The 25,533-nt window shown below is 52.2% G+C and overlaps 1 protein-coding gene across 5 annotated transcripts in view; it reads left to right on the forward strand.

Annotated features, from left to right (window-relative positions):
* PIK3C2B (phosphatidylinositol-4-phosphate 3-kinase catalytic subunit type 2 beta) overlaps nt 1–25,533 on the forward strand; it is a 63,703-nt gene extending 38,170 nt beyond the window's left edge. For 3 of the 5 annotated variants that reach the window (XM_045876977.3, XM_045876980.3, XM_045876981.3), the window contains 22 exons: nt 1,886–2,053; nt 2,565–2,676; nt 3,911–4,053; nt 4,446–4,517; nt 5,312–5,500; nt 6,712–6,805; nt 6,958–7,052; nt 7,527–7,707; nt 8,915–9,022; nt 9,602–9,694; nt 10,501–10,630; nt 12,055–12,191; nt 15,843–16,012; nt 16,499–16,655; nt 16,995–17,104; nt 18,028–18,229; nt 18,640–18,764; nt 19,789–19,906; nt 21,462–21,543; nt 21,962–22,068; nt 22,835–22,963; nt 23,475–25,533. In XM_045876977.3, coding sequence (XP_045732933.2) covers nt 1,886–2,053; nt 2,565–2,676; nt 3,911–4,053; nt 4,446–4,517; nt 5,312–5,500; nt 6,712–6,805; nt 6,958–7,052; nt 7,527–7,707; nt 8,915–9,022; nt 9,602–9,694; nt 10,501–10,630; nt 12,055–12,191; nt 15,843–16,012; nt 16,499–16,655; nt 16,995–17,104; nt 18,028–18,229; nt 18,640–18,764; nt 19,789–19,906; nt 21,462–21,543; nt 21,962–22,068; nt 22,835–22,963; nt 23,475–23,663 — 2,911 coding nt within the window. In that variant the 3' untranslated portion in view covers nt 23,664–25,533. The remainder of the gene's footprint in view (nt 1–1,885; nt 2,054–2,564; nt 2,677–3,910; nt 4,054–4,445; nt 4,518–5,311; nt 5,501–6,711; nt 6,806–6,957; nt 7,053–7,526; nt 7,708–8,914; nt 9,023–9,601; nt 9,695–10,500; nt 10,631–12,054; nt 12,192–15,842; nt 16,013–16,498; nt 16,656–16,994; nt 17,105–18,027; nt 18,230–18,639; nt 18,765–19,788; nt 19,907–21,461; nt 21,544–21,961; nt 22,069–22,834; nt 22,964–23,474) is intronic. The other 2 variants (XM_045876979.3, XM_045876978.3) reach the window with 2 other exon arrangements.

The following is a 25,533-nucleotide window of genomic DNA, read 5'->3' on the forward strand; positions in this document are numbered from 1 at the left end:
TTCTGGGACATTGCAAGTAAAGTGCATGGCACAGTAGCCAGCATGTGATAAATGCTTTCTTCTTCATCCTTGTCATCTTTTTAGCTGGGGGAGCCTTCTCAGTTCCGGTTTCCCTGTTCCAAGTGACTGACACAGTGACTGGTACACGGAGATATTTGTGCATGCAAATCCTATTTGCATAGCCCAGTTCCAGTGCAGAAGCCTCAGTGTTCCGTAGCAAAAAGCACACAATGTGTACACACATCACACAAGTGAAGCTGTGTTCCGCTCTCCACTGAGGAGGAACCCAGGGTCGAGGTGTGCACCGTTCTGAGGTTGCGAGTAGCAAAACCAGGACTGGAACCGGCACATCCCAGGAGTCCTTCCTGGAGGAGGTGGCCCTTGTGATGTGACGTTGAGGAATGGCTGCAGAGGGAAGGAGAGGGGTTTCTCAGGCAGGGAGGAGGTTCAGGCTGCAGTCAGTATACTGGTTATCCTGACGGACCCCGGATGATGGTCTGTGGGAGAGGTTTTGGAATGCTAGATGGACTCGAGGACTGAGGAGAAGGGGATCCTGGCTGGTTCTAAGGGTTGTGGCTTCCTATTCTCTTTGCCTCCGGATGCACAGCCAGAAGCCTCTTCTGGGCTGACAAGAGAGGGGTCAGCACCAGCCCCCTCTCCACTTTGCTGTGGGGTCAGCTGACTGTCCTGCCTCCGCAGTACTGGGATCAGCTCACTCTCAAAATAGGCCCAGCGGCTGCGCTCTGCCATCCACTAGCCAAGCCCGGGCCTCGCATGTCTGCTGACTGCTGGAGGGGCCCTAATTATAGCCGTGGGCGCCCAGGGTACAGCAGCTGGGACAGCAGGGCTCTGCCAGTCTCTGGCGGGTGGGAGGGAGTGCCTCACTTAGGTGGAGACTTTCCTGCAGGAGTGAGGGGCAGCAGTGGAGGGAGGCTGCTTGATCGGGGGGCCCCTCAGAACCTTGGGGGTGGCCGCCCTGCCTCTGTGCCCTCTGGCGTAGAAACTGCCCTGGGCTGGCCAGGAGGGCGTGACAGTGTGGACTTTGGCCCAGGGACAGCTTCCCCAGAAGGTAATGTGGGTCCTCCCTCGCTTTCCACAGCTCCCCTCCTCTCTTTCCCTCACCCCACCCCAGCTCCTTTTCCTGAGCTTGGAGGGAGTGGCTGGGCGTGACCTGGGCAGAGGAGCCCCCGGAGAACACATCTGGACTGGGGTGGTGGCAAGGCTTACGTGTCTCAGTTCTTATCATCGCTGGCCAGTTTGCTTGCTCTCCCCCCAGGGACTTTGGGAAGCCCCTTCTCTTTAACCCTTTGGTTTTGAAAATGTTTTTGGGGTGACAGCAGACCATGTTGTGCCCTGGGGGTTGAGAGAAGAAGGGGACAGGAGAGGACAGACAGTGGGAGGACTATTGGGGGAGGGTGGCCTGAGGGCAAAGAACACCCTGCTGCCTCTTCCTCCTTGCTTTTTCAGCCTGGGAAGTGGGGGAGGGATGAGGATTGTCAAGAGGACTTGCAGCTTCTTGGTGACCCTCTGCAGAAATCCTGAAACCGGGGGCGTGTGGCTTCACTATGGGACCTGTAGTCGTCGGAACTCTGAGATGGCTCTGGCTACCCAAGTTCTGTCTGGTCACCGCGGGTGGCCCCCAAATCGGGATGTTAGGCCCACTGTACTGAGAGGCTGCAGAGACAGCACAGTGTGCTTCTGGGCGCATCCCGTGGAGGTTGCGCCTACCGTTTGGGACCTGTCCTGGTTCCAGGCTTCCCCAGGGAGCACATCTGATATCCCGAGAGGCAGGTCGAGTTCTCAGCCTCCGCTCGGCTTCCTGGGCCATCTGTCCCTTGACGCCACAAGGGTGGCACCTCCTGACTTGGTTTCCTGTCCTCCCCAGGATCTGCTTCCCCGTGCAGGTGAACCGGCTGCCTCGGGAGACCCTGCTCTGTGCCACACTCTACGCTCTGCCCATCCCCTTGCCTGGGAGCTCCTCCGAGGCCAATAAGCAGCGGCGTTTGCCGGAAGCCCTGGGCTGGGTCACTACCCCACTCTTCAACTTTAGGCAGTACGTGGTTCCCACGCCAGTGGCTTCTTGGCCTTGGAAGGGAAGGAGGGGGATAGAGGGGCCTGGTGCTGCGCTGGCCAGTGCCCCTTGGGACAGTTGGCCACGTGGGGCTCACCCACAGAGTCCAGAGGGCCCTAGCTGGGGGACCAAGGCACAGGAGTAGAGACCAGGACAGGTGATGTAACCAAGAGCTTCTGGGCAGGATGGGGCTGGGGGCGGTGTGTGCATGCGTGGAAACAGAGTGCTTGGGTAACGTCATCTGGCCCTGTCACTGGAAGGGCCTTAGAGGTCATCTAGTCCACCTCTCTGCCTCATGGGGCATCCCCACCACCAGGTCATCCAGAGGCTTCCTGGAGGGGGTGTGCTTTTATAGGACCTGGAAGAAGGAAGAGCCTGTGATCTAAGAATGACAGAGTTGGGTGGTTGTTTCAAAGGCAGATTTTTGGATGGGGGAGCAGGAGGAAAACCATCGTGTTTGTTGGCTCATTCCCCTCCCCTCCATTCTCCTTAGAGTCCTGACCTGTGGTCGGAAGCTTCTGGGCTTATGGCCAGCAACACAGGAAAACCCCAGTGCCCGTTGGAGCGCACCTAATTTCCACCAGCCAGATAGCGTCATCCTGCAGGTGAGACCCCAGCCCCAGGACCCTCCCTCCTACCCGCTGCTCAGGACTGCCCAAGAGCCAGCTCTGAGTCTTCTGCCTGAAGGTTTGGGCTAGGAAGTAAGAGAAATTGCTGACACGTTGGGCACAGGGCCCTGATGTGATGGAAGCAAACGGGTGAATTTGGTTGGACCCGGGGTGGGAGGGTGAGTTCTGTGGAATCTGTGTGCCATCTCCTGGGGGTTAACTTTGATTTCAAGGAGGCCGAAGGCAGGGCCTGAGCACCTGTACCGCCCCCCCCCCCCCCGGCTCCCCGCCCCGGGCTCAGCAACTTGGAATCCTTTGTATTGAGCCCATGTATTACTGAGTCTGATAAAATTTGAGCTGTCCCCTCTTGGGGCCTGAGGGGAAACCCCCCGTGCAGCCAGCCACCCAGTCGCTCCCGGAGTGGACCCACCCTCTGGGGAGAGGAGGAGCTGGTCAAGCCCAAGGTCTAGTTACTGCTTTCTGGCTCCCCTTTCTTATGATCATGAGATGCTTTGGAATGGAATCTGGAATATCAAAGTGGACATAGCATGCAATAGAATGATACAGAATGAAAGCTCCAGAGGCAGGCATTTTTGTCTCTCGTAATTAACAAGACTCAATGCCCAGGACCTAGAACATTGCTTGGCAACGTATCAGGGTTCAATAAATATTTGTTGATTGAGGGAACATAGGACCCACTCCGCTCTGATACCCGACTTCATAGGATGAAGATCCTAGAGCAAGGGCATCCGGGGCCACAGGGTTGAGAGTCGGGAGGGCCCTCACCTGGCATGTGGTCCCACTTCCCATCAGGCAGCAGTGCCTTCCAGGGCCACCCTTGAAGGCTCCCTGGCCTCAGCTTGGAGGTTCCCAGTGGCTCAGCTTGGTGACACTTCTGTTCAAAGTTCTGGCCTGGGGCCGGGCCCCCCCCCTCACCTGGCTACATCTCCCCCCAACCTCTTTCTCACTTGCCCATTCTCCTCTCACTCTCTCTGTTTCCTTCTCATTTTTTGCTGGAAGTGACAATTGGAAGGGGCTTTCCCCAGAGTCCCAAGTTCCCACGAAGTCCAAAGGGGTATTTTACAAGCAACCTGCAGGGAAGGAAGGGAGGGAAGAAGGCAGGACCTCCGGCCTGAGACGGAGGTGCTGGAGAGCCGGGAAGGTGGCGGCTCACCTTCTCACTCACTCACTGCCTGTCCTCTCTCCCCACTTCTCTGACGCTATCCCCCAGATCGACTTCCCCACCTCAGCCTTCGACATCAAGTTCACCAGCCCCCCTGGAGACAAGTTCAGCCCCCGCTATGTGTTTGGCAGCCTCCGGGAGGAAGACCAACGGGTGCTTAAGAACATCATGCAGAAGGAGTCCTTGTACTGGTGAGGCCCGGGGCCTTCCCCGTGTGTGGCTCAGGCCCCAGTCTGTCTGACCTCTCACCCGCCAGCTCCAGGTTCCCGCCCTCCTGCTTTGGGAGTAGAGATGGGATGGGGTGGGCATTGCCACGGAGGCAGGACGCGGTGGAGAGAGGGCTCTGCTGGGGCAGCCTCCAGGCTTCTTCTCCTGAGCTGACACTAGGCAGAGTGGTGAGACCGGGGTCAGGAGATTGATTGGATCTAGGAATGCCCATCCCCACAATGGGGACCTGGCCCAGACTCGGCTTGCCAGAGGACCCACACCCCAGATATGCTGTCTACTACTCGCTATCCATGGGGGCAGATGGTTCCTGTCCTTACCACCCTGCCCCCACCTCCTGCCCCTTCCACACCCACAGCCTTTGCATTTCTCTGGCCCTGTCACTTTCCAAAAAGGATCAGGTGTCGGGGCAGGCCGGCAGCTCTCAAGGGTAAGCAAATCCAAGCTGATGTCATCCTTGGGGCTGCTTCTCTTACCAGGATTGGAGGGGGAGGGGAGTTGGAGGAGCTGGTGGGATGGGGGCTCCTGCGCTGCCTGCTTGTGTGTGTGTGTGTGTGTGTGTGTGTGTTGGAGGGGGCAAGGGAGATGGGGCTCATCCCCACCCAAGGAGCCAGCGTAGCTGAGTGACTACAGATCCCCCTGCCTGCACTCCTCTGCTGACCCCTTGCTTCATTAGCCCCTCAGCTCCCTTCTCCCATTAGACACCTGATCTCAGGCAAGGCTTAATTCGCTGTGGCTTCTATAAAACCTCCAGCTGGCCCGGGAAAGCCCCAGAGGCTTCTCAGCCATCCAGACCCGGACATGTGGGGACCACTGCCCTCTGGTGGCTTGTCTTGAGAGAGGCGCTCTAAGGGCATCCGCAGGAGGGGTGGCAGACTGGGTGCCCTTGACCTGTGCATTCTGCCTCAGTCTGAGATGTCCCCTGAGATGTCAGGATCAAAAATAAGATTTGGGCCCTGGTGCCCAAACGTTGCTTCACACATTGCAGTCACCTGGGGATCTTTTAAAAATACCACTGCCTGGTTTCCCCAGACATCCTGACTCCCTTGGTGTCGGTGTGGCCCGGGCATGGGGACTTTATAAACCTCCCCAGGTATTTGTCATGTGCAGCAAAGTTTGGGAAGCACTGAACTGGAGAATGTGTAGCATTCTTTTGGAGAGTAAGTTCCCTACCCTGTGGCTGACAGTGCTCTCGCTCACCTCCCCTGCAACCCCCACCCGCAGGCTCACGGATGCTGATAAGAAGCGCCTGTGGGAGAAGCGATACTATTGCCATTTGGAGGTGAACTCCCTCCCCCTGGTGCTCGCCAGCGCCCCCAGCTGGGAGTGGGCTTGCTTGCCCGACATCTATGCTCTCCTGAAGCAGTGGACCCACATGAATCACCAGGATGCCCTGGGGCTCCTGCATGCCACGTGAGTTGTAACACCCACCTTTCCTTGACCACGAGTCCTTCCAGAAGCCAAGGCTTGGCACTGCGCACCGCTAGCCTGAGCCAGCCCTGGGGAAAATGGTAAAGTGGACTAGGAAATTCAGGGCATCTTCGCTTCTTTTTTGCTTTTTCTTTGCCTCCTTTCCCCACGGTGTGACATTAGGAACATTTTCCAAGCATACTTGGAAACCAAAAACTTTACAGTGAACATCCATGTACCCGCTACCTAGATTCTAACCATTTTAACTATTTGCTATATTTGCTTTCTTGCGTGTATATCCCTCTATCCAACCGTCAATATCCATCTTATTTTTTTTAATACATTTCAGTGTAAGTTGCAGACATCATACCTCCCTCTAAATACGTCAGCGTATATATATCATTAACTAGAACTCAATGTTTGCTTGTTTGTTTTTTCTTTTGAGGGAAAATTTACATATCAGGAAATGCCTACGCCTTACTTGTACGTTGGCTGAGTCTTGACAAGTGCACACCCCTGGGTGACCCAAACCTTACCACTTAGTTCGACTTGAACAGCCCTCTCTTCCCTCTTTCCTTCGGAAGGGTTCTCTGGGGACTTGCTCCTCCCAGTTTCAGACCCCGGGGCTGCCTTTTCCAGATGGTACCCAGTATTCTTGGCTTCTTTCTTGCTGCTCTTGGTAATTAAACTGTACGTGATCCATGTGTCTTGCCTTCCGGACTTTTTGAGACCACATTTTTGCTAATCTCTGCTCAGCTAAACTCTGCCATGGGGTACTGGCTTAGATAAAACTCCATGATTCTCTATTCTCCACCTGGCTGGCTTTGCATTAAAGGATGGTACCATCATGTTTTAATCCACATAAGGGCTCTTCGGTGACAGGAATTTCTAGCACAGTGGGAGTTGAGGAAAAGATTTTCAGGAATGGGGTTGAAGACTTTGTCCAGTTTTCTTTAACTCATACAAGGAATGGAAGTGGCCACCGTCCTGTTCCTCCGTGGCCCCATGCCAGCTCTGACCAGGGGACAGGGCCGTTCTTAAGGGTTGCTGTCCAGACAAGGAGCTAAGGATTCTTCTAGTGGCTTTGGCAGACTCTGAGGGACCTTGCCTTTTCTCCCGCCGTGTCTCTGAAGCCCGGCTGTGAGGGTGCTGGCTCACTCCTGGGCTGCAGAGCCTACAGCTGGGGAGTCAGGGGGCTGGGCTCTGTTTTGCAGCTTCCCGGACCAGGAGGTGCGACGGATGGCCGTCCAGTGGATTGGCTCGCTGTCGGACGCTGAGCTCCTCGACTACTTGCCTCAGCTTGTGCAGGTGGGCGGACCGGCCTTCCCTCCAGTTCTGAGGATCCCTCCCCCGGCCCCAAGTCCGTGTGCATTCTCCTTGTAGAGCCCAGGGTCCCCAGTGGGATAGTGGGAGGTGTAGCTGACAGGCAGGCCATATAGCCTTCTCTTTCCCCTAAACAGGCCCTGAAGTACGAGTGTTACCTGGACAGCCCCTTGGTGCGCTTCCTCCTGAAACGAGCCATCTCTGACTTGAGAGTGACTCACTACTTCTTCTGGTGAGCTGTGTGTGCAGAGGTGGAAGGCAGACATGCGTCCTCGGCTCAGGAGTATTTTACTCTTTGGTGGGCAAGGATGGGGAGCTGAGCCGTCGGGGTTCCAGGACGTTGCTGACTTACCGTGTGGCTGCAGGCTAGCACTGTTCCCCGCCCCCCCGGGGGGGGGGGTGTCAGTCCCCAGGGGACAATGAGGATTATCCCTGGCCCTCCTTTCCATCTACACTCGGCAGAGATAGAAAGGAGAAGGGAGCCACAGAGGGGCTTTGAGCTCTAAATCAAGGCAGAGTGGGCACAGACTGGGATCCAGATGAACACCTCTGTATGAGCTATGCATACAGAGTCTATTTTTCCCTCCCGGGCTTGGGAGGGGTTTTCCGGGGAGCTGGAGCAGCGTCTGACCCCTCCCCGCCATTCCACACACCCTTGCTGGTGATCCCAAGTGTCCCGACCCCCCCCCCTCCCTTTGCCTTGCAGGCTCCTGAAGGACGGCCTCAAAGACTCTCAGTTCAGCATCCGCTACCAGTACCTGCTGGCAGCCTTGCTGTGCTGCTGTGGCAAAGGGCTGAGAGAGGAGTTTAACCGCCAGTGCTGGCTCGTCAATACCCTGGCCAAGCTGGCCCAGCAGGTCCGAGAGGCCGCCCCGTCTGCGCGGCAGGTGAGGGGGGCGGAGCCGCCTCTACCCGTTTCTGGTCTCGGGCTTTTGTAACCAGCCGTTAATTCCTTCGACGTCCTCAACGGCAGGATGGCACTTGACCGTCTCTGATTTAAGGACTGGAAGGAAGGAACTCTGTCTCTAACCTACAGGCCACAAAATGACAGTCTGCAGACTGGATACAGTTTTGGTTAGCCTGCAGAGTGTTACCGTTTTAACTGTTTGCTTTAAAGGCTAAGCACATTTGTAAAAGTTGTTCACTGCACAAGGGCACCCAGCCAGAGAGGGCAAGTGTGGGCTGAAATCCAGTCCTACTTTGTTCAGTATGCTGTGAGCCATAGCTCAGGGCTACTGTTACCCAGAGTGGAGACCTTTACTGTTTGTACAACCGGCTGTATAAGGCCAACAGTGTTCCCGGTTACTAACATTTAAAAACTGGGAGAATTGGGGCGCCTGGGTGGCTCAGATGGTTGGGTGTCTGCCTTCGGCTCAGGTCATGATCGAGCCCTGCGTCGGGCTCCCTGCTCAATGCAGAGCCTGCTTCTCCCTCTCCCTCTGCCATTCCCTCTGCTTGTGCTCTCTGGCTCTGTCTGTCTATCTGTCAAATAAATAAATAAATAAATCTTTAAAAAATAAATAAATAAAAATTGGGAGAATCTAGGGGCACCTGGGTGGCTCAGTTGGTGAAGCGTTTGCCTTTGACTCAGGGTCATGGTCCCAGGGTCCTAGGGTCAAGCCCCACATCGGGCCCCCTGCCTAGCGGGGAGCCTGCTTCTTCCTCTGCCCCTCTCCCACACGCCCCCACCATTCATGCTGTCTCCCTCAAATAAATAAATAAAATCTTAAAAAAAAAATTGGGAGAATTTAAAGTCCAGATTGTTGGCTTTTCTTGGCAACAGCCTGAGCAGCACCGCCCCCTTGAGATGCACCGGCTCTCTCAGTTCATTGTGGCCTGCCTCACACTGTGGTGTCATCTGCCTCACCTCTGTAAGCTGTCTGGGCTTGCTGCCCATGCACTGTCCCGGGCGCGACACCCCAGGCCGGGGTAGTTTTCCTTCTTCACGGTCTCCTGGGGGTTGTTCACACTTCTCCGATGGTGGTTTTCATCCCAGCCATTCCAGGGGCGCCCACCCCTGGGAGAGGCCTGGTTCTGAGTAGAGCCCATGGGCACCCCCCCTCACCCCTACTCGCCTTCTCCCCTCCCTCTCAGGGGATCCTCCGCACGGGCCTGGAGGAGGTGAGGCAGTTCTTTGCCCTGATCGGCTCCTGCCGCCTGCCACTCAGCCCTAGTCTGCTGGTTAAGGGCATCGTGCCCAGGGTGAGTGACTGGTGGGGTTGGGGCTCTCGGGGCAGGGAGGGCGCAGTGGAGGCGAGGTCCTACCACCCTGGTTATTGAGAGGAGGAAGAGAGGCATATTCGGGGCCTCTTTCCAGACCTAGTGTGTATGGACTTTTGACTGACAGCTGTGCAAGGTGGAGGAATGGGGTCGGGGGCTGGGTAAGTGTCTCCCCTGATGACACAGGGGGCTGGTGACAATGACCATAACTGTCATCTGTCACCACCGAGTGCCGCACTGTTCTGAGTGCTTGACGCCAGTCATTGCATCTTACACTCACAACTCTTACGAAGTTGGTCCTGTTGGAAGCCCCATTTTACAGAGGAGTAGACTGAGGTATCGATGGAAATCATATCCTAGTAGGTTCTATGCCGAAGCACTGAAGGGATGAAAGCAGGCCCCGGAGCCGAGGCTGTAACAGACTGGCACAGGGGAAGGAAGGAGCGTGGGCTCCTGAGGAATCTGGCAGGAACTACGAGCAGGTGGACTGGCGGCAGCAGCTTGACCCACGGTGCAGAGGCCATTTTCCTTCCCTTGTCACTACCCTCTCTCCCGTGGCAGGACTGTTCCTACTTCAACTCCAATGCTGTCCCCCTCAAGCTGTCCTTCCAAAATGTGGATCCACTGGGCGAGAATATCCGTGTCATCTTCAAGGTGAGGACACTTCATAAACCTGGTGTGATGATGAAGGTGGTAGAGGGGAGAGGAGGAGGGGGTTGAAGGGTGGCAGGTGCAGCCCCAGGGTAGGTCTCTTGCTGTTACTCCGTGCTACTATTTGCACATGTGAAAGATGATCAGGTGACCAAGGAAAGAGACTAATTCTCTGTGGCCCCAGCGGGCTAGGAACAGAATGTTGGCAGGTGTAGCAAGGCATTCACTGTTGGGATAGAGTGCTTTCTAGGAGGCTGAGCTATCCCAACAGTGAATGGATACAGTGGCAATCTGCTTGTACCCCAGGGTATTCAAGCAGAGGTTGGCCGCACGGCAGCAGTGTTGAAGAGGAAATTAAGAGAGCAGGTGCAGGTTGGACTAGGTGAACCCTAAGGTCCATCCTAACTGATGCAAGACATGCGTGATTCTGAGAAGTAAACTGTAGTCTGAGAGCATGTAATCTAGCGGGGGAGAGGAGATGCATGGATGCCACCGTGTAATGTATATATTGGCTGTGCGTCAGTTCCAAATTCAAGGTATAAACACTCAAGTTTTAAATAAAAAATCTTGACAATCAGGAATCTAAATTCAGTTCAGATGGGATGTGGGGTTGAAGAAAGAGCCGGAACACCGCAAGGGCAAATGTGATGGCTGGCCCACCTCTGGTCCTTTGACCTGGTGTGAGCCGAGATGGGAGGTGGGAAAACTGGGCAGTCCCCTGTCGTTGTTTGGGCCAAGGTGGCTCTCTTGTAGCATCTGGGAGCCAGGGGAGGCAATGGAGATGAGCTCTGGTCACTTTCTTCATCCAGTGTGGGGACGACCTTCGCCAGGACATGCTAACCCTGCAAATGATTCGCATCATGAGCAAGATCTGGGTGCAAGAGGGGCTGGACATGCGCATGGTCATTTTCCGCTGCTTCTCCACTGGCCGGGGGAGAGGTCAGTTGGGAATGGGGGAGGGGGGCTGTGAGGAGGCAGCTGGCGTGGAGGGCACCTCTTTGCTTACTGCCCTTCTCCCCTTCCCCAGCATGAGTTCTGTACTTTTCCAGAAAAAACGAAACTGGCAAGGTTATTTCAATAGAAGCCATGGAAGGGCATTAAAAAAAGGAAGGTAGGGCAGAGAGAGAGGAATTGGAATAAAGTAAAACAGACTTGGTGACATAACCACCAGACATGTTGTGTAGACTTTGGGTCCTAATTCAAACCAACCCACTGTGAAAAGGTATATTTTGAGACAGTAGGGGGAAATGTAAGTATAGACTGGGTTAAAGAATGAGTGTTCATTTTTGGGGTGTAATGGCCTGGTGGTTATGTCCTTGTTAGTTGTACTTGAAATATTTATGGGTGAAATGACATGTCTGGGATTTGTAAGGGAGCGCTGGCTGGCTTAGTTGGTAGAGCTTGTGACTCTTGATCTCAGGGTTGTGAGTTCAAACCCCACGTTGGGCTCAGAGTTTACTTTAAAAAAAAAAAAAAGATACTCCAGTAAGGAGGGAAAAACAGGGTTGGCTGAGTAAAATAGGTAAAACAAGATCAGCAAAATGTTGATAATTTTTGAAACTGGGTGACAGTTATGTGTGAATTCATAATCCCATTCTGTGGGACACCTGTGTGGTTCAGTCAGTTAAGTGTCTGCCTTCAGCTCAGGTCATGATCCTAGGATCCTGGGATCGAGTCCCACATCGGACTCCCTGCTCAGCAGGGAGTCTGCTTCTCCCTCTGCCTGCTGTTCCCCCTGTTTGTGTGCACGCACTGTCTCCCCCTCTGACAAAAAAAGCCCCCAAAAACCAAAAAACATAATCCCATTCTGTTTATTCCTGTGTGTGTGTGTGTGTGTGTATGTATGTATGTATAAAATGTTCATACAGGGGCACCTGGGTGGTTCAGTGGGTCGAGCATCTGCCTTCGACTCAGGTCATGATCCCAGCGTCCTGGGATCGAGCCCCACATCGGGCTCCCTGCTCAGCAGGGAGCCTGCTTCTCCCTCTCCCTCTCCTCTCTCTCTCTCTCTCTCTCTCAAATAAATCAATAAAATCGTTTAAAAATATTCATACATATATATGAATAATTATTCATAAACATTGTTCACACACGTATGTCTGAAAATTCCAGTAGTAAAAGTCAGAAACAAGGAACAGCAGTGATGAACTAGGGAGACCAAAGAGCCCCAATGTCCCAGCGTGGAATGTGAGGCTTGGGAATGGTATTCTTTCTCCTACTATCCTTTTCCCCTGATTATCATATTTTGCCCAAATAGCCTAGGGCTTCATTTATAGGGAAGCATCCAGCAGAACTCCCTAGTTGTTTCCCCGTAGCCCCCTTGGCTCTGCCCGGGAGCGCCACACCCACGCCTCCTCTCATAGGGATGGTGGAAATGATCCCCAATGCCGAGACGCTGCGCAAGATCCAGGTGGAGCACGGGGTGACCGGTTCCTTCAAGGACCGGCCCCTGGCAGACTGGCTGCAGAAACACAACCCCGGGGAGGACGAGTATGACAAGGTAGGATTGGGGGTGGGGGCGAGGCTGGGGGCGGGGTGCGGCTGACTCGGGCACATGGCTGTGTGAACACAAGGCCTGCGCGTGCGCGGAGGAGACAGCTCAGCTGTGTCGGGAGGAAAGAAACACGCTGGGCTGACAGGTGTCTCCGCATAGCTAGGGTTTGGGTCAAATGACTGTGGTAAGCGGACTGAGAAAATCCCCTGGTGTCCAGCTGGGAAACCTTCGTTGAGCCCCCCCACCCGCAGATTGAGCTTTGGGAGCAGGAGGGGGGCCAACTTTTGAGAAACTGCCTGGATCTCTCCTAATGGTGGCTCCTGTTCAGTTCGTCCTGTGCCCTCAGAGGGCTTCAGTGGCACTTTGTAGAACAAGAGTTAGTTGAAGGAGACTTTAGAGATCATTTTTATCCAACCCCTCTTCACAATGTGAATTAAGATCCACTCAGTTGTTCCCAGTTATGGAGCTGGTTTGAGGCAAGGCTATAAATAAGCAGAAGCCAGGATTAAGGCTGGATAGGAGACAGAGATCATAGAAAAGGAGGTTGGCCTGGTCCTTAGGTGGAGCATTCTTAGGTGGTAGGGCCTTGGAGGCCCGCTGTGGTCCATGGCTGGTCCACGGTTTTGTGGGGCTAGTCTGTGTTTATTGAGTTTAGGGGAGGGAGCCAGTCCTAATAACCAACTCATAAGAGATGGGCTATAAGCCAAAATGCCCATTTATATAATTTAACTTCCAAGGGGACCTGATACTAAGGTATATTGATCAGTGCATTTTATCCCGGAGGGAAAACCTGTATGGACAGCCGAATTATAATCAGAATGTTTGTTCAGTGAACATCTAATTAGATGATCCTAGATGGCCTTAAATGTTTGCATTCCCCAGGATTTCATTCCTGGCCTGCTGTACTCTCTTTGAATTCTCGTGCCTGCTCATCAGCTCTTATTACTTGAAGTACCACCTGTTTGCTGACATCTTCCAAAGCCATTCCTTCCTCCGTCCCTCGAGCTGTATGCTCTGAGCCATCTGCTTACTGGGTGTCTGTACTTGAACTTCATGCATACCTCAAACTCAGTATAGGCAAACCCAATCTTTCCATCTCTCCTTTTCTTGAAGCCTGCTTTTTTTGGGTGTTTCCTATTAGTAAATAGTGTGAGCCTCTGTCTCGTCACCCAAGACAGAGCCATGAGTCTTCTTGATGCTTCCTTCTGGCTCACCTCTGCTGTACCAAGCCCTGTTGATTCTTCTCCCCCAGCATCTCTCACAGCTGTCCTCTTCCTTCCATTCCCTTCAGCTATGTGCTGTCGCCTGAACCACTAGAATGCTTTTCCTTCTGTTGCCATCCTCTGCTTGAAGTCAGAAGTTCTTTTTTTAATAAAGTACAAACCGCTCATGTCACTCCTTTGCTCTAGGTTCTTCAAAGGCTCCCTATGTCCTAAAAGATAGGTCCAACATCCATGGCATTGCACACAAAGCCTTTTGGAATCCAGCCCGGCCTACCCCTGCAGTCCCATCCCCCGCAGCTCCCCTCTTATGATAACTTATGCCCCAGCCTAGGAGGCCCCTTCTATTTCCCCGATACCTTGAGATGATAGTGTTCCTTCTGCCTGGAAAACCAGGTGTTCCCTTCCCCATCCCTCAAAACCCACCCTCTCTATATTGCCAACCGCAAGACCCTCAACCCCACTAACATGTATTCCTCAGGTATTAATGGCCACCCCACAGAGGCACTGTGCTTGGTGCTGGACTTATAACATCTTCCAGCCAATGTAATAGAAAGTCATAATAAATATGATAGAAGGATGCACGACAAGAATGCACAGAGAAACTCACTCTGTGTCTTTGTGTTTAATATCAGTCTTCCAAACGCAGCCTGTCAGCTCTTCTCGGCTTTCTGCTAGAACAGTGCTGGTAGTTTCTTCCACTGACTTCCAGTAGGAAGGAACTAGAGCCGTTTGTCTTCTGGCCACTTCCTGGGCAAAGAGAGTTGCCTACATCCTTCAAGTGAAAACCCCTTAAATCAGGAGAGCTCCCTTGGTCTGGTGAGACTTCCTGCAGCTAACAACACTCCATGTAACTTAGGTGATGAGACCGGAGTCATTTACCCACAGCCATATAGCTCTTTTGTGAGTCAAGATAGGATGCATTTCAGGTAGGGGCACCTGGCTCACTCAGTCGGTAGAGCATGCAACTCTTGATCCTTGGGGTTGTGAGTTCGAGCCCCACATTGGGTGTAGAGCTTACGTCAAAATAAAATCTTAGGAAGGAAGGAAGGAAGGAAAGAAGAAAGGAAGGAAGAAAGGAAGAAAAGAAAAAGGATACACTCCAGGTAGAAAGAACATCTATGGCAGAAGACAAGTTGATGGAGATGAAGGTCAAGACTGGAAAGTTCTCCTATTGGGTTGTACTCCTTACTGAGTGGTTTGTCTTCATTCATCTATTACCCTGTCCGGGATATAGTCCTTTCCTTCCAGAAGGTGCATTCTGTGATTTCTTTATAGACTTTCTGTTCTTAGATTCCTGTGGACTCGCCACCTGGTTTAATTAGACAAGTGACTGGGCGGGGGTTCCATGTGGCTAGTTTTGAAATAGGCCTTGTGGATGGTCAAGAAGCTGCTGGGAGATAAAACCCCTAGACCCTTGGGAGAGAAAAGAGTGAGTGCTGGGTGAATTGGGGTGGCAGTGGGGCTGTCGGGGCTCAATGGGGGAGGAGTCTGTGGGAGCTGGAAGGACCTGGGACTCCCGGCCCTGAAGGATGGGGGGAAATTTGTAGAGAGGGGCAGGGAGGGCACACATTCTCTATCTGGGAAGCTTTCTCTCATTCTCAAATCCGTACATTCCTTGTTGGCTGTGCTAGTTTTTGCCCTCTGCTGATGAGTCTTTCTTCAATTCTTAGAAATTCTGTAAACCTCACAAAGAGGATTCAGAGGGTGAAAGGTATCCATTTGCTAATTCCTTATTTGTACTTCTTGGAGAGACAGAGAGGGGGACAGATGTTGACCAGATGAAATAAAGTGGATCTTAGCCACCCCTCCCTCCTGTTTTATACTTAAAAATATCTCTCACACAGTTTACCAGCTAGAGATGTCTGATTTTCAAGTGTAAAACCCTCCTAGGAGTGTTGAACTGCCTCAGGTCTTCTTTGGAGTGAAGTGACTTTAATGAGATTAGCATTTAGCTGATACCAAGAACCCTGGGAATGGAAGGTGTCTTCGGGGCAGGGAGAAGCCCGGAGAATTCTGAGCAGGGTCAGGAAGAGACCCGGAAGCCGGCTGCCTCAGGGCTGCGCTTTAATTGAGCCAGTCACAACCATTTGGGAACATGGTAAACATCCGTCTTCCTGTCTATTAAGGTCTCTTCAGTCAGGGCTGCTCAAGTCGGGGCTCCCGGATAAGTTCACTCTCTTTCCAATCAGTTTCCCTAGAAGAAGGAAAGGTGCAGAGGATGATGAATGGCAGATAAAGTGGTGGATGGAGATACACACACCAGCCTTCCACCTCCTTACAACCTATGAGACAGGAGAGAGGTGTCTGTGTGTGGGGGGGTGTGCATGAGAGCAGGGCTGGCTGGATTGAGGCTGGCCGTGGCCATTGGAGTCCCTCAGAGCCAGCTTTCTGTCCTCTCCTCCCATCTGCCTGCCTCCCCCCACCCCCACCCCAGGCTGTGGAGAACTTCATCTACTCCTGTGCCGGCTGCTGCGTGGCCACGTACGTCTTGGGCATCTGTGACCGGCATAATGACAATATCATGCTGAAGACCACCGGCCACATGTTCCACATAGACTTTGGCCGCTTCCTGGGCCATGCTCAGATGTTCGGCAACATCAAGCGGTAAGTGGTCTCCTGAAGCCAGGCTGCATGTGGAGGGCAGGGAGGTCCGTAGAAGTGGCTCTGGGCTGAACACAAGCCTCTCATGGAAGGGGGCTGCACTTGAGCTCCTGGGCTGAGCAGCTTCAGAGAAGCAAAGCCTGAGAAAGAGGTCAAGTAGTTGCAGGGCCTTACAGAAGAAGGTGGGGACCTGCTCTTCTCCCTCCCTGCTGAGGCCTGAGCAAGGGGAAATGAGCCCAAACCACAGCAAAAGGGAATAGTTAGCTATCCAGGAAAAAAATATCGGTAGCACACAGACAAGGAATCGATGAAGGACGTCTCTGGGGATCTTTTGAGATTAAGGTTGGAAAAGCAAAAGGGAACAGTTAGGGAGAGCCCCATTTCTCCAGGTTCCCACAGGTGATGAGGGGCATTCCCTGATGCACCCCACAAGGTGGGGGGCTTCCTCCTCCATGCTGACCTTCTACCTGTATGTTCCCCTCGGCCCAGGGACCGTGCCCCCTTTGTCTTCACCTCGGATATGGCGTATGTCATCAACGGAGGTGACAAGCCTTCCAGCCGCTTCCATGATTTTGTTGACCTTTGCTGCCAAGCCTACAACCTCATTCGCAAGCACACCCACCTCTTCCTCAACCTCCTGGGCCTGGTGAGGAGCTCCATCCCTTTCTGAACCCCTCCTTCTTATCATCTGGCACCATCTTTAAGACGCCCCTGTCTTGCTTCAAAGGATTTCTGGAGATTTGCTTCTCTGAGGTCTAGATAAAGGCAGGGCCCAGACTACTGGGAACAGTGGTGTGTGTGGTGTCTGACTTCCCGCCCCAGCCCCTCCCTTCCTGTGGCCTTCCAGCCCCTGCCCACAGCATCCGTCTGCCACCCCCTAGAAGGGTTAGGGAGTCTAGCTATAGCAAATCTGGCCTTACGGGGGGAAGGAGCAAGAATGTCTGGTTTTACAGGTGCCCTCTCTCCATCTTTGCTTTCCTTCTAGATGTTGTCCTGTGGGATCCCCGAGCTCTCAGACCTGGAGGACCTCAAATATGTGTATGATGCTCTAAGGCCTCAGGACACAGAAGCCAATGCTACTACTTACTTCACCAGGTAACACCACGTGCACAAAACAGTGCCCCCCCACCCCACCCCCCGAGTCCTTCATTTCCAGGCTGCCCGACGGGGAGGAGTGGGGCTAGGGAAACAGGGAAGGCATAGCTGAGATGGCGGAGCCTAGAGTTGACATGTATCTGTTGTCCTAACTTTGCCTCTGACTTAGGGAAATCACTTGACTTCCCCGACTCCATTTTCTGTCTGTACTTTGGAGTTCACCTTAGTATACAGAGCTATAGCAATCTCTTACATTCTCGCCAGGTCTTGATCAAAGACTTTGTTTATGGGACAAACATGGACTTTTCTTAGTCCTCAGCTCTCTGGATCAGAACCCTTGCACTTATCAAAACATGGACTTCCATGGTTCCATCTTCCCATACTTGGCAATGTTTTTAGGCACACGGTATGAAAGCGAGGAAGTGTCTCTGTACTCATGTCTACAGTTCTGTCCGTGTAGGCGATGCCTCTGTTTTATCATGCACTCTTTTTGGAACTTGGCGAACTAAATTTTCTCTGTTGGTCTCACATAGAACCTCCCTTTTGATCTGAAATCTCTAGATTGAACGATTCTCGGTAAGGTTCCACTGTACTGGAGGTCTCCTGTATGTAGACATTTTCATGCTGACCCTATCGTGGAATCCCTAATTCCTACCTTGGTTTCCTACCTTGGTTTAACTGTCTTTGGCTCAGGAGGGCAGCGAGGGGAGATAAGACCCCAGGATTCACATGAATAAATTGCATGTAGATAATTGTGTGCCAGTCAAGCACTCTATAAGGATATTACACAGGGAAAATGATTCTGTCTGAGCTGAGTGTTAGGCTCAGGTGTCCAGGGATATTCGTGGAGATCGCTCTGTCCAGGCAGTGGGGACTTGGGTCCGTGGTTACATCCTTTTCTTCCCATCCTCCTGCACCAACAGGTTGATTGAGTCCAGCCTGGGCAGTGTAGCCACAAAGCTCAATTTTTTCATCCACAACCTGGCTCAGATGAAGTTCACAGGCTCAGACGACCGGCTGACCCTTTCCTTTGCCCCCCGAACACACACGCTCAAGAGCTCTGGCCGCATCAGTGATGTTTTCCTCTGCCGCCACGAGAAGACTTTCCACCCCAACAAGGGCTACGTAAGTGTTTTCTCCAATCTGACCCTGTCTTGCTCCCCACCGCCCCCAGCATATTGCGGTTCTGACCTCTTCACATCCACACGGTGGGCATTGGAGTTGTGAGTATCCTGAGCTCCGGGCAGTGCAGTCACAGACCGAGCCTCTCCCCTGCCCGAGGGGGCTGCTGGAATCAGGGGGCTGAACTGCATGGTTGTTCCGTCTGGGTCAAGGGTCCTAGGAACCATGTACAGGACAAATGTACATCTGTATCGTCTTGTCCTTTGGAGACACTTTTGCACTTTTCCTTCTGGAAAGTGGACTCCCCCAACACACGCACACACACACCCCTCCCCTCTTGTGTTCCCTTACCCACTCCCTTCCTTCGGTGCACGGGGTTTGTCAGGTATTCTCTAAGACTTGGACCTTTGCAGGTTTATGTGGTAAAGGTGATGCGAGAGAACACTCACGAGGCCACTTACATCCAACGGACGTTTGAGGAGTTCCAGGAATTACACAATAAGCTACGGTTGCTCTTCCCTTCTTCCCAACTGCCCAGGTAGCTGCCCCCTTTCCTCTCTGCACAGGGGGATCCTGGGGAAGGAGAAGGGATAGGGGGCCGGCAGGATTGCAGGATCCTGAAACTACCCTTCCCAAGATCTGCTTGGTTTTCTTGGCCTGGTAATGAGTGTGGTAACGCGTGCGCCCCCTTCTGGCTGGGATCTCCTGACTCTCTCAGTCCAGCCTTGAAAATGAGCTTGGGTCCACCTGACCGAGAGAGAAAACTGAAGCGAAAGGCAGAGGACTAACTGGATCTGAAGATGTTTTAAAGTTTCTTATCTTTTGAAGAGTAAAAGATAAATAGATAAACAAAATTTGGCATATACATATGATGGAATATTATTAGGTCTTAAAAAGAAGGAAATTTTGACACAACATGGATGAACCTTGAGGACATTATGCTCCGTGAAATAAGCTAATCACAAAAAGACAAATACTGTGTAATATTCCACTTTTATGAGTCTCTAGAGTAGTCAAATTCCTGGAGACCGAAAACAGAATGGTGGTCGCCAGGGCTTGGAGGGAGGGAGGGAGGGTGGAATAGGGTGTTTAATGAGTACAGAGTTTTAGTTGTGCAAGATGAAAGAGTTCTGGAAATGGATGGTGGTGATGGTCTCACAATACTGTGAATCTAATGCCATTGAACTGTAATGGTTGTGATGGTAAATTTTATCTCCTGTGTATGTCATCACACATTTTTTAAAAGGAATTTTCAAATGAACTTTTTACCCTGATGGGGAGGACTGCGGGCTCCTCCAGAGCCCCGAGGCACTTCTGGGGGAGCCCTAGGACTGCCCAACAGCTTGGCTTTCTTGTCTGGGGTTCCTGGAACTGCTGCGTGAGATGCTGAGTGTGACATTGGCGCAGCCCCGGGGAGCCGTGGGAGGAATGGGGCCGGCTGGTGAGAAATGTGGGTCAGGTCGCTGAAAACGCAAATGAAATGTGATGAAAGGCTGCCGCCTCTTCCTTTTCTTTCCCCTTCTCGCCTCTCCTGCATTCCCACGGCCCACCTGCCTCGCCAGCTTCCCTAGTCGCTTCGTGATTGGCCGCTCGCGGGGGGAGGCGATGGCCGAGCGGCGGAGGGAGGAGTTAAACCGCTACATCCGGCACTTGACCCACGAAGCCCCCGAGGTGGCCGAGGTGGGTGGGCTCTCCTCTGTTCCCGGCTGTTCGGGGCGCTGGGGTGGGGTGCGGGGGATGTGCGGGAAGCGGGGAGGGGGTGAGCCCCCTGGCGGTCAAGGGCGGGACTTGGCTGTTTGGGTCTGACTCTGCAGGGGAGGAAGAGGAGGCATAAGAGGGAAGGAAGGAGGAAGGGGAAGCGGGGGGTGAAAGAAAGAAGGGGGGAGGAGGGTCCTGGCTCCCGCCTCTCAGGTCGTGCCTTTAAATGCAATGAAAGCATGCCTCCGGGAGCAGGGAGAGAGACATTTACGTATCAGAAGCCATCCCAGAGTGCTAAGAGTGATCAGAACCTTGGGAAGGAAGGGGTTCTTGAGGAAAAGGAGTTTTCTGAGCAGGCTGACTGTGTTTATTTACCTAGCTTTTTTTTTTTTTTAAACAGTTGGTATTACAATTTGGTGTTATAATGGGCATAAAAACAAATACAATCATCAGGAGTGTCCACCCCCCCCCCCAGATCATCTCATCCCATTTCCATCTTTCCTTCCTATTTATCTATATGCAAATGTGACTCTTACCATTTTATACTGGTCATAGCTTCAGTATTACTCTTAGAGCACAACTTTAAATATATGTACCAGATTAATACTTTGACTTGCAATACCAAAATCTCCTTAACCATTTGCTTCTTGAGAGATAGATTATGTCCATTTTTTCCCCCACTATTAATGTTAGGATACGTATTTTCACATTTTAGTTTTTGTTTTCCCTAACACAGTTAGGAAACATTCTCAAGAAGAGTAGAATTCATGGTCTCTGTTCAGGGCTGGGTCAGGTACTTCTCTGCTTGAAAGGTCTGTGTGTGTCCATGGGGGAGGGCATGGCAGAGAAGAACAGACTGCTTTTGACCTGATGTGACCTAGGTTTTTTTTTTTCCTTTTAAAAAATTTGTTATTATGAGAACTTTCAAACATACGAAAAAGCCAGAGAAACAGTATAATGTGTGCCTGTATGTCCATCACCTAAACAGTTAATGTTTTGCCATATTTGCCTATTTTTGTATGAAGTTTTTTAAGATTTTATTTATTTATTTGAGAGAGAGAGAATGAGAGACAGAGAGCATGAGAGGGAGGAGGGTCAGAGGGAGAAGCAGACTCCCTGCCGAGCAGGGAGCCCGATGCGGGACTCGATCCCGGGACTCCAGGATCATGACCTGAGCTGAAGGCAGTCGCTTAACCAACTGAGCCACCCAGGCGCCCCTTGTATGAAGTATTTTAAAGTCAATCACAGACATCACGACATTCTGTTCCTAGTCACTGTGCAACTCTGAAAAATAAATTCTTCTATAACGACAGTATCGTTATATCATCCAATACACAGTCCATATTCAAAGTTTCCCTGTCATCCCCAGAATTCTTTTTACAGTGGGCTGATTTGAGCCATGATCCAAACAAGAAGTACATACTACATTTGGTTGTTCCATTTCATAGGCTTTGTTTAATCTAGAATAGTCCCTTTCCCTTTTTTTGTGGGGCTGTTGTCTTATTGAAGAATGACTCTGTCTCTGATTTCATTTCAGTGTGATTTGGTATACACCTTCTTTCACCCCCTGCCCCGAGATGAGAAGCCTGCGGGCACCAGCACAGCTCCCAAGCCCTCAGGTACACTGTCTTTTCTGTGCCATTCCTGCCAACCTCTCTGAACCATTCCCGGGGTAGTTTTCTCCTGCACCCACCCACTCCCAGTTCTCTTCCCTTGACTTGTCTCTGTTCCTTTGCTTACTGGCTAGAGGATCTGGTTCCCCACTCAGGCTGTGGGGCCCATAGCTCCTCACACAGGTTTCCCAGGGACAGGATATTCAGTCGGTGATGACACACACACACATTGGATAGACCATCTCAACCCAGTCCTAAATCATGTTCACAGACATCACTTGGCAGTTCCCCCATGGGGTATCAGGAGACCGACATGAAAATATGGGGGTGGAGGGTGGGGAGAAGAAAACAGAAACATCTGCCTGGCACCAGATGGGGACAAAACTGGCCTCATGACCTTTCTTGCGTTTCTTTGTCCCTGTAGACGGCTCATGGGCCCGGCCTGTCGGGAAGGTGGGTGGGGAGGTGAAGCTGTCCATCTCCTACAAAAACAATAAACTCTTCATTATGGTGATGCATATTCGGGGCTTGGTAAGTATACACACAGTCTTCATTTGGTTCTCTTTCTTGTACTGTCCAACTTTGGCAAGTAGCCTAATTACTCTGAGCCTTTTTTTTTTTTTTTTAAAGGATTTTATTTATTTGAGAGGGAGAGATAGCACAAGCAGTTGGGGGTGTGGGAGAGGGACAGGAGGAGAAGCAGGCTCCCTGCTCTTAGCAGGGAACCCGACACGGGGCTCAGTCCCGGGACCCTGGGATCATGACCTGAGCCGAAGGCAGACGCTTAACAACTGAGCCACCCAGGCGCCCCCTAATTTAAGTTTTAAAAGGATCAGGCTGGATGAAGCCCTAATTGGCTGGCCTTCAGCAAACAACTTAATCTGTCTGACTCATCTTCCACCTCTTGGGGGTTACTTGGATCAAATGACAAACTAGACAAAGACATTGGGCCAGGCGGGAAGATATCTAGGGACATGATGGCTCAGTCAAAACAGACCAAGGGATGGCATGCCCGAGCATTTGTATGAAAAGTACAGACTGGGTATAATAGGCTACCAGGTTGATGTTTTAGTAGGACACCTCATATTGTCATGGGAGAGCTTTCTCTCAGAATGGAGTGAGCTGGGACGTACATTCCTGTGCCTCGCAAGAAGCCAGCTGTGGGGGATAAGAGTCTCTGGCTGGGCCGAGGTGGGGGGCGGTGGTGATCATAGGAATGGTGATAAAAGACACAGACCTGGGAATCTTTTTTTTTTTTTTTTTTTTAATTTTTAAAAAATTTCCACTCCCTTTGTAGCAACTGCTCCAGGATGGGAATGACCCGGACCCCTACGTGAAGATTTACCTCCTCCCTGACCCTCAGAAAACCACTAAGAAGAAAACCAAAGTGGCCCGGAAAACCTGCAACCCCACGTACAATGAGATGGTGTGTGAGGAATGCCGGGGGCCGGGGTTAGCTGACTACACCTGTTTGTGGAAGTCAAGTGGTGTTGGAATGGGGCCCCGCCCATCCGTTTAAGTACCGTCCTGTGGCAGTGGCAGGATGGAGTACTCATGACATAGACCAGACCCTATGGCCTCAAAAGCCTAAAATATTTCCTATCTGGCCCTTCCTGTAAACAAGTTTGCTGACCCTGAGGGTTGGGATTCCACAGCTGGGGCGTGGCCTGGGCCCTGTCCTGTGGGGGTGGGGGGGCAGGGGGAGGAGTCCTTTGCCAATAATGAGCGGTGGGCCCAGTACAAAGCCCTCACCCGCCTGACCTCTCAGCAAAGAACGAAGTTCTTTAAAGCTCTTCTCGGGTTCCAAGTGCCTTCTCTATCCCCTTGGACTCTGGTTGGGGAGCTCAGTGGTCTCAGCCTCAGCCAGATCAAACCCCCATGGCCCTAAGCGTCTCCCTCTTCTGTGTTCCCTCTCTTCCCAATCTCTGCGCTTGCAGCTGGTGTATGATGGGATCCCCAAGGGAGACCTGCAGCAGCGGGAGCTGCAGCTGAGTGTGCTGAGTGAGCAAGGATTCTGGGAGAACGTTCTCCTTGGTGAGGTGCACATCCGTCTGCGAGAGCTGGACCTGGCCCAGGAGAAGACTGGCTGGTTCGCACTGGGATCTCGAAGTCACGAGACCTTGTGAGCCCAGCAGAGCCCTCCCCTGCCGAGGACCCCAGACTGCTGGGGGAGCCAAGGGAGAGGACTCGTCCCCTGCTCCAGGGGCCCTTTCCTTGCGAAGGGGCAGGGCCCTTGGTGGCCCTCCCCTCTGTCCAGGCGGATTGGGCCTCTGTGACAGGAGGTAGGGAGAGTAAGATGCTCTCTGCTATCCCCTCCTCTGCCAAGTGAATTTGGGTTGGTTGTGATGAGCAGCCCCTTGGAGGCTGTGAGGTGGCAGCAAAGTTTTAAGTTTACCTTGTGTCAAGGGAGCAATGCCTGGTTTGGGGTGCGTGGGGTGGGCTGTATGAAGTAGCATTTGGGGGGAGGGTGGGTGGATTATCTTTATTTTTATTTTTAAAAAATGAAATAGTAATGTTGTCCTGACTGGACAGGAAGCCTCGTGAGAAGGGACTTCACATATGCCTCGGAAGGCAAGAGAGGAAGACTATTTGGACTTTTTGTATGATTAAGGTTCTTATTGGACTTTTCCTTAGGTTTTTGTTTGTTTGCTTGTCTGTTTTTCGTTTTTGTTTTTCTATCTATAGGACTTACTTGGGGAGGGGCCCAGTGGGTCCTCGGTTAGAGCCCTCCCTCTCTGAGGGCAGGTCGGGGAGGGTGGGGAGGGGCGGGTGTGCTGGACTGAGGCCTGTGCGGGGCCTTTCTGATTTTGCCTCCAAAGGAGAGCGATGTGATACCTACGTGTGTAAGGAAGGGCCTCCCGAATGGGGCTCTGCAGAGGACCTGTATTCAGGGACCTGGGCTCTCTCAGGGGGAGTTTTTCGTCTCATCTTCCCCTACTTTGCTAGGACTTGCCCTGAATACTGTCTTCTACTCCTCCATTCTCACGGCCCCCCTGGGGACCATCTGGTCCCCACAGATACGCTGGGGGTGCGCCTCCATAGGTCTCTCTCCCTTCCTTTTTCTCCGGTGGGATAAAGTGCTGCTTCAGCTCTGATTTGCTTCCACCCAAGGGCGTCCCGGCCCTGGGCAGGGGCCTCTTGGCCGCAGATGCCAGGGGGCTCCCGTCAACCCACCACACCTCTCCTTTTTGTGTGCTGTTTTCCCCAAACTCCATTTCTGTCACTTTTTTTTTTTTTTTTAAGAATTTCCCTCATTCTGTGGGGCCATAAACCTATTTAGTCTGGAGCCAAAGGGATGCCCTAAGTGGAGGAAAGGGGCCTGGGGTGGGGGATTCCAGTGATGTTCTTTGGTTTTGAGGAGGCTGGAGTGGAGCGTGTGGTTGATCCCCTGGAGCTGAGCTGGGAGGGAGAGTTTGGGGCTCTTAGCTCTTAGACTCTTTATTCCCTACCAGATGGACTTCAGATTCACCCTTGCGCTTTACTCCAGAGGGTTGTATTCCTTGGAAAAAGAGGGAGAGACTTCGAATTTGATAGGAACTTTTTAAACCAGACTTGGCTGGATGTACCCCATGATGGGGGCATGGAGGTAATCGAGGAAACTCTCAACCATCCCTCTCCCCAGCTTCCTTCTCAGCTCTAAGGATCAGAAGTCCCCCCGTTTGCTGACTCATTCCATAACTGGAGAAAGAAGCTCCATTCACTGAAGCCACAGGGTAGCAAGGAAATCTAAACTTTTCTTTTAGGTTCAAAATGTCAAGGATCAAGTAGCCACTGTGGGGAAGGGGGTGGGGGAGGTGGGGACAGGGATGGAACTTCTCCAGATGAACGGACCATAGTTGTGTTACTGGCTCTTTGCCCGTAGCTCATTTTATTTTGACCTTCTGTGCCCCTGACGTAAAGAGGTCTGTGTACTGTACCCACTTCCCAGACGTCCTTGTATCTGCTACTTTCTCTGGAATTGTATTTTCTAATAAATGACACTTGAGAAAAACAAAA

Source organism: Mirounga angustirostris, unplaced genomic scaffold (genome assembly GCF_029215605.1).
Source record: "Mirounga angustirostris isolate CCGP_5_RB_7025 unplaced genomic scaffold, mMirAng1.0.hap1 SCAF_6, whole genome shotgun sequence".
Taxonomy (NCBI): Eukaryota; Metazoa; Chordata; class Mammalia; order Carnivora; family Phocidae; genus Mirounga; species Mirounga angustirostris.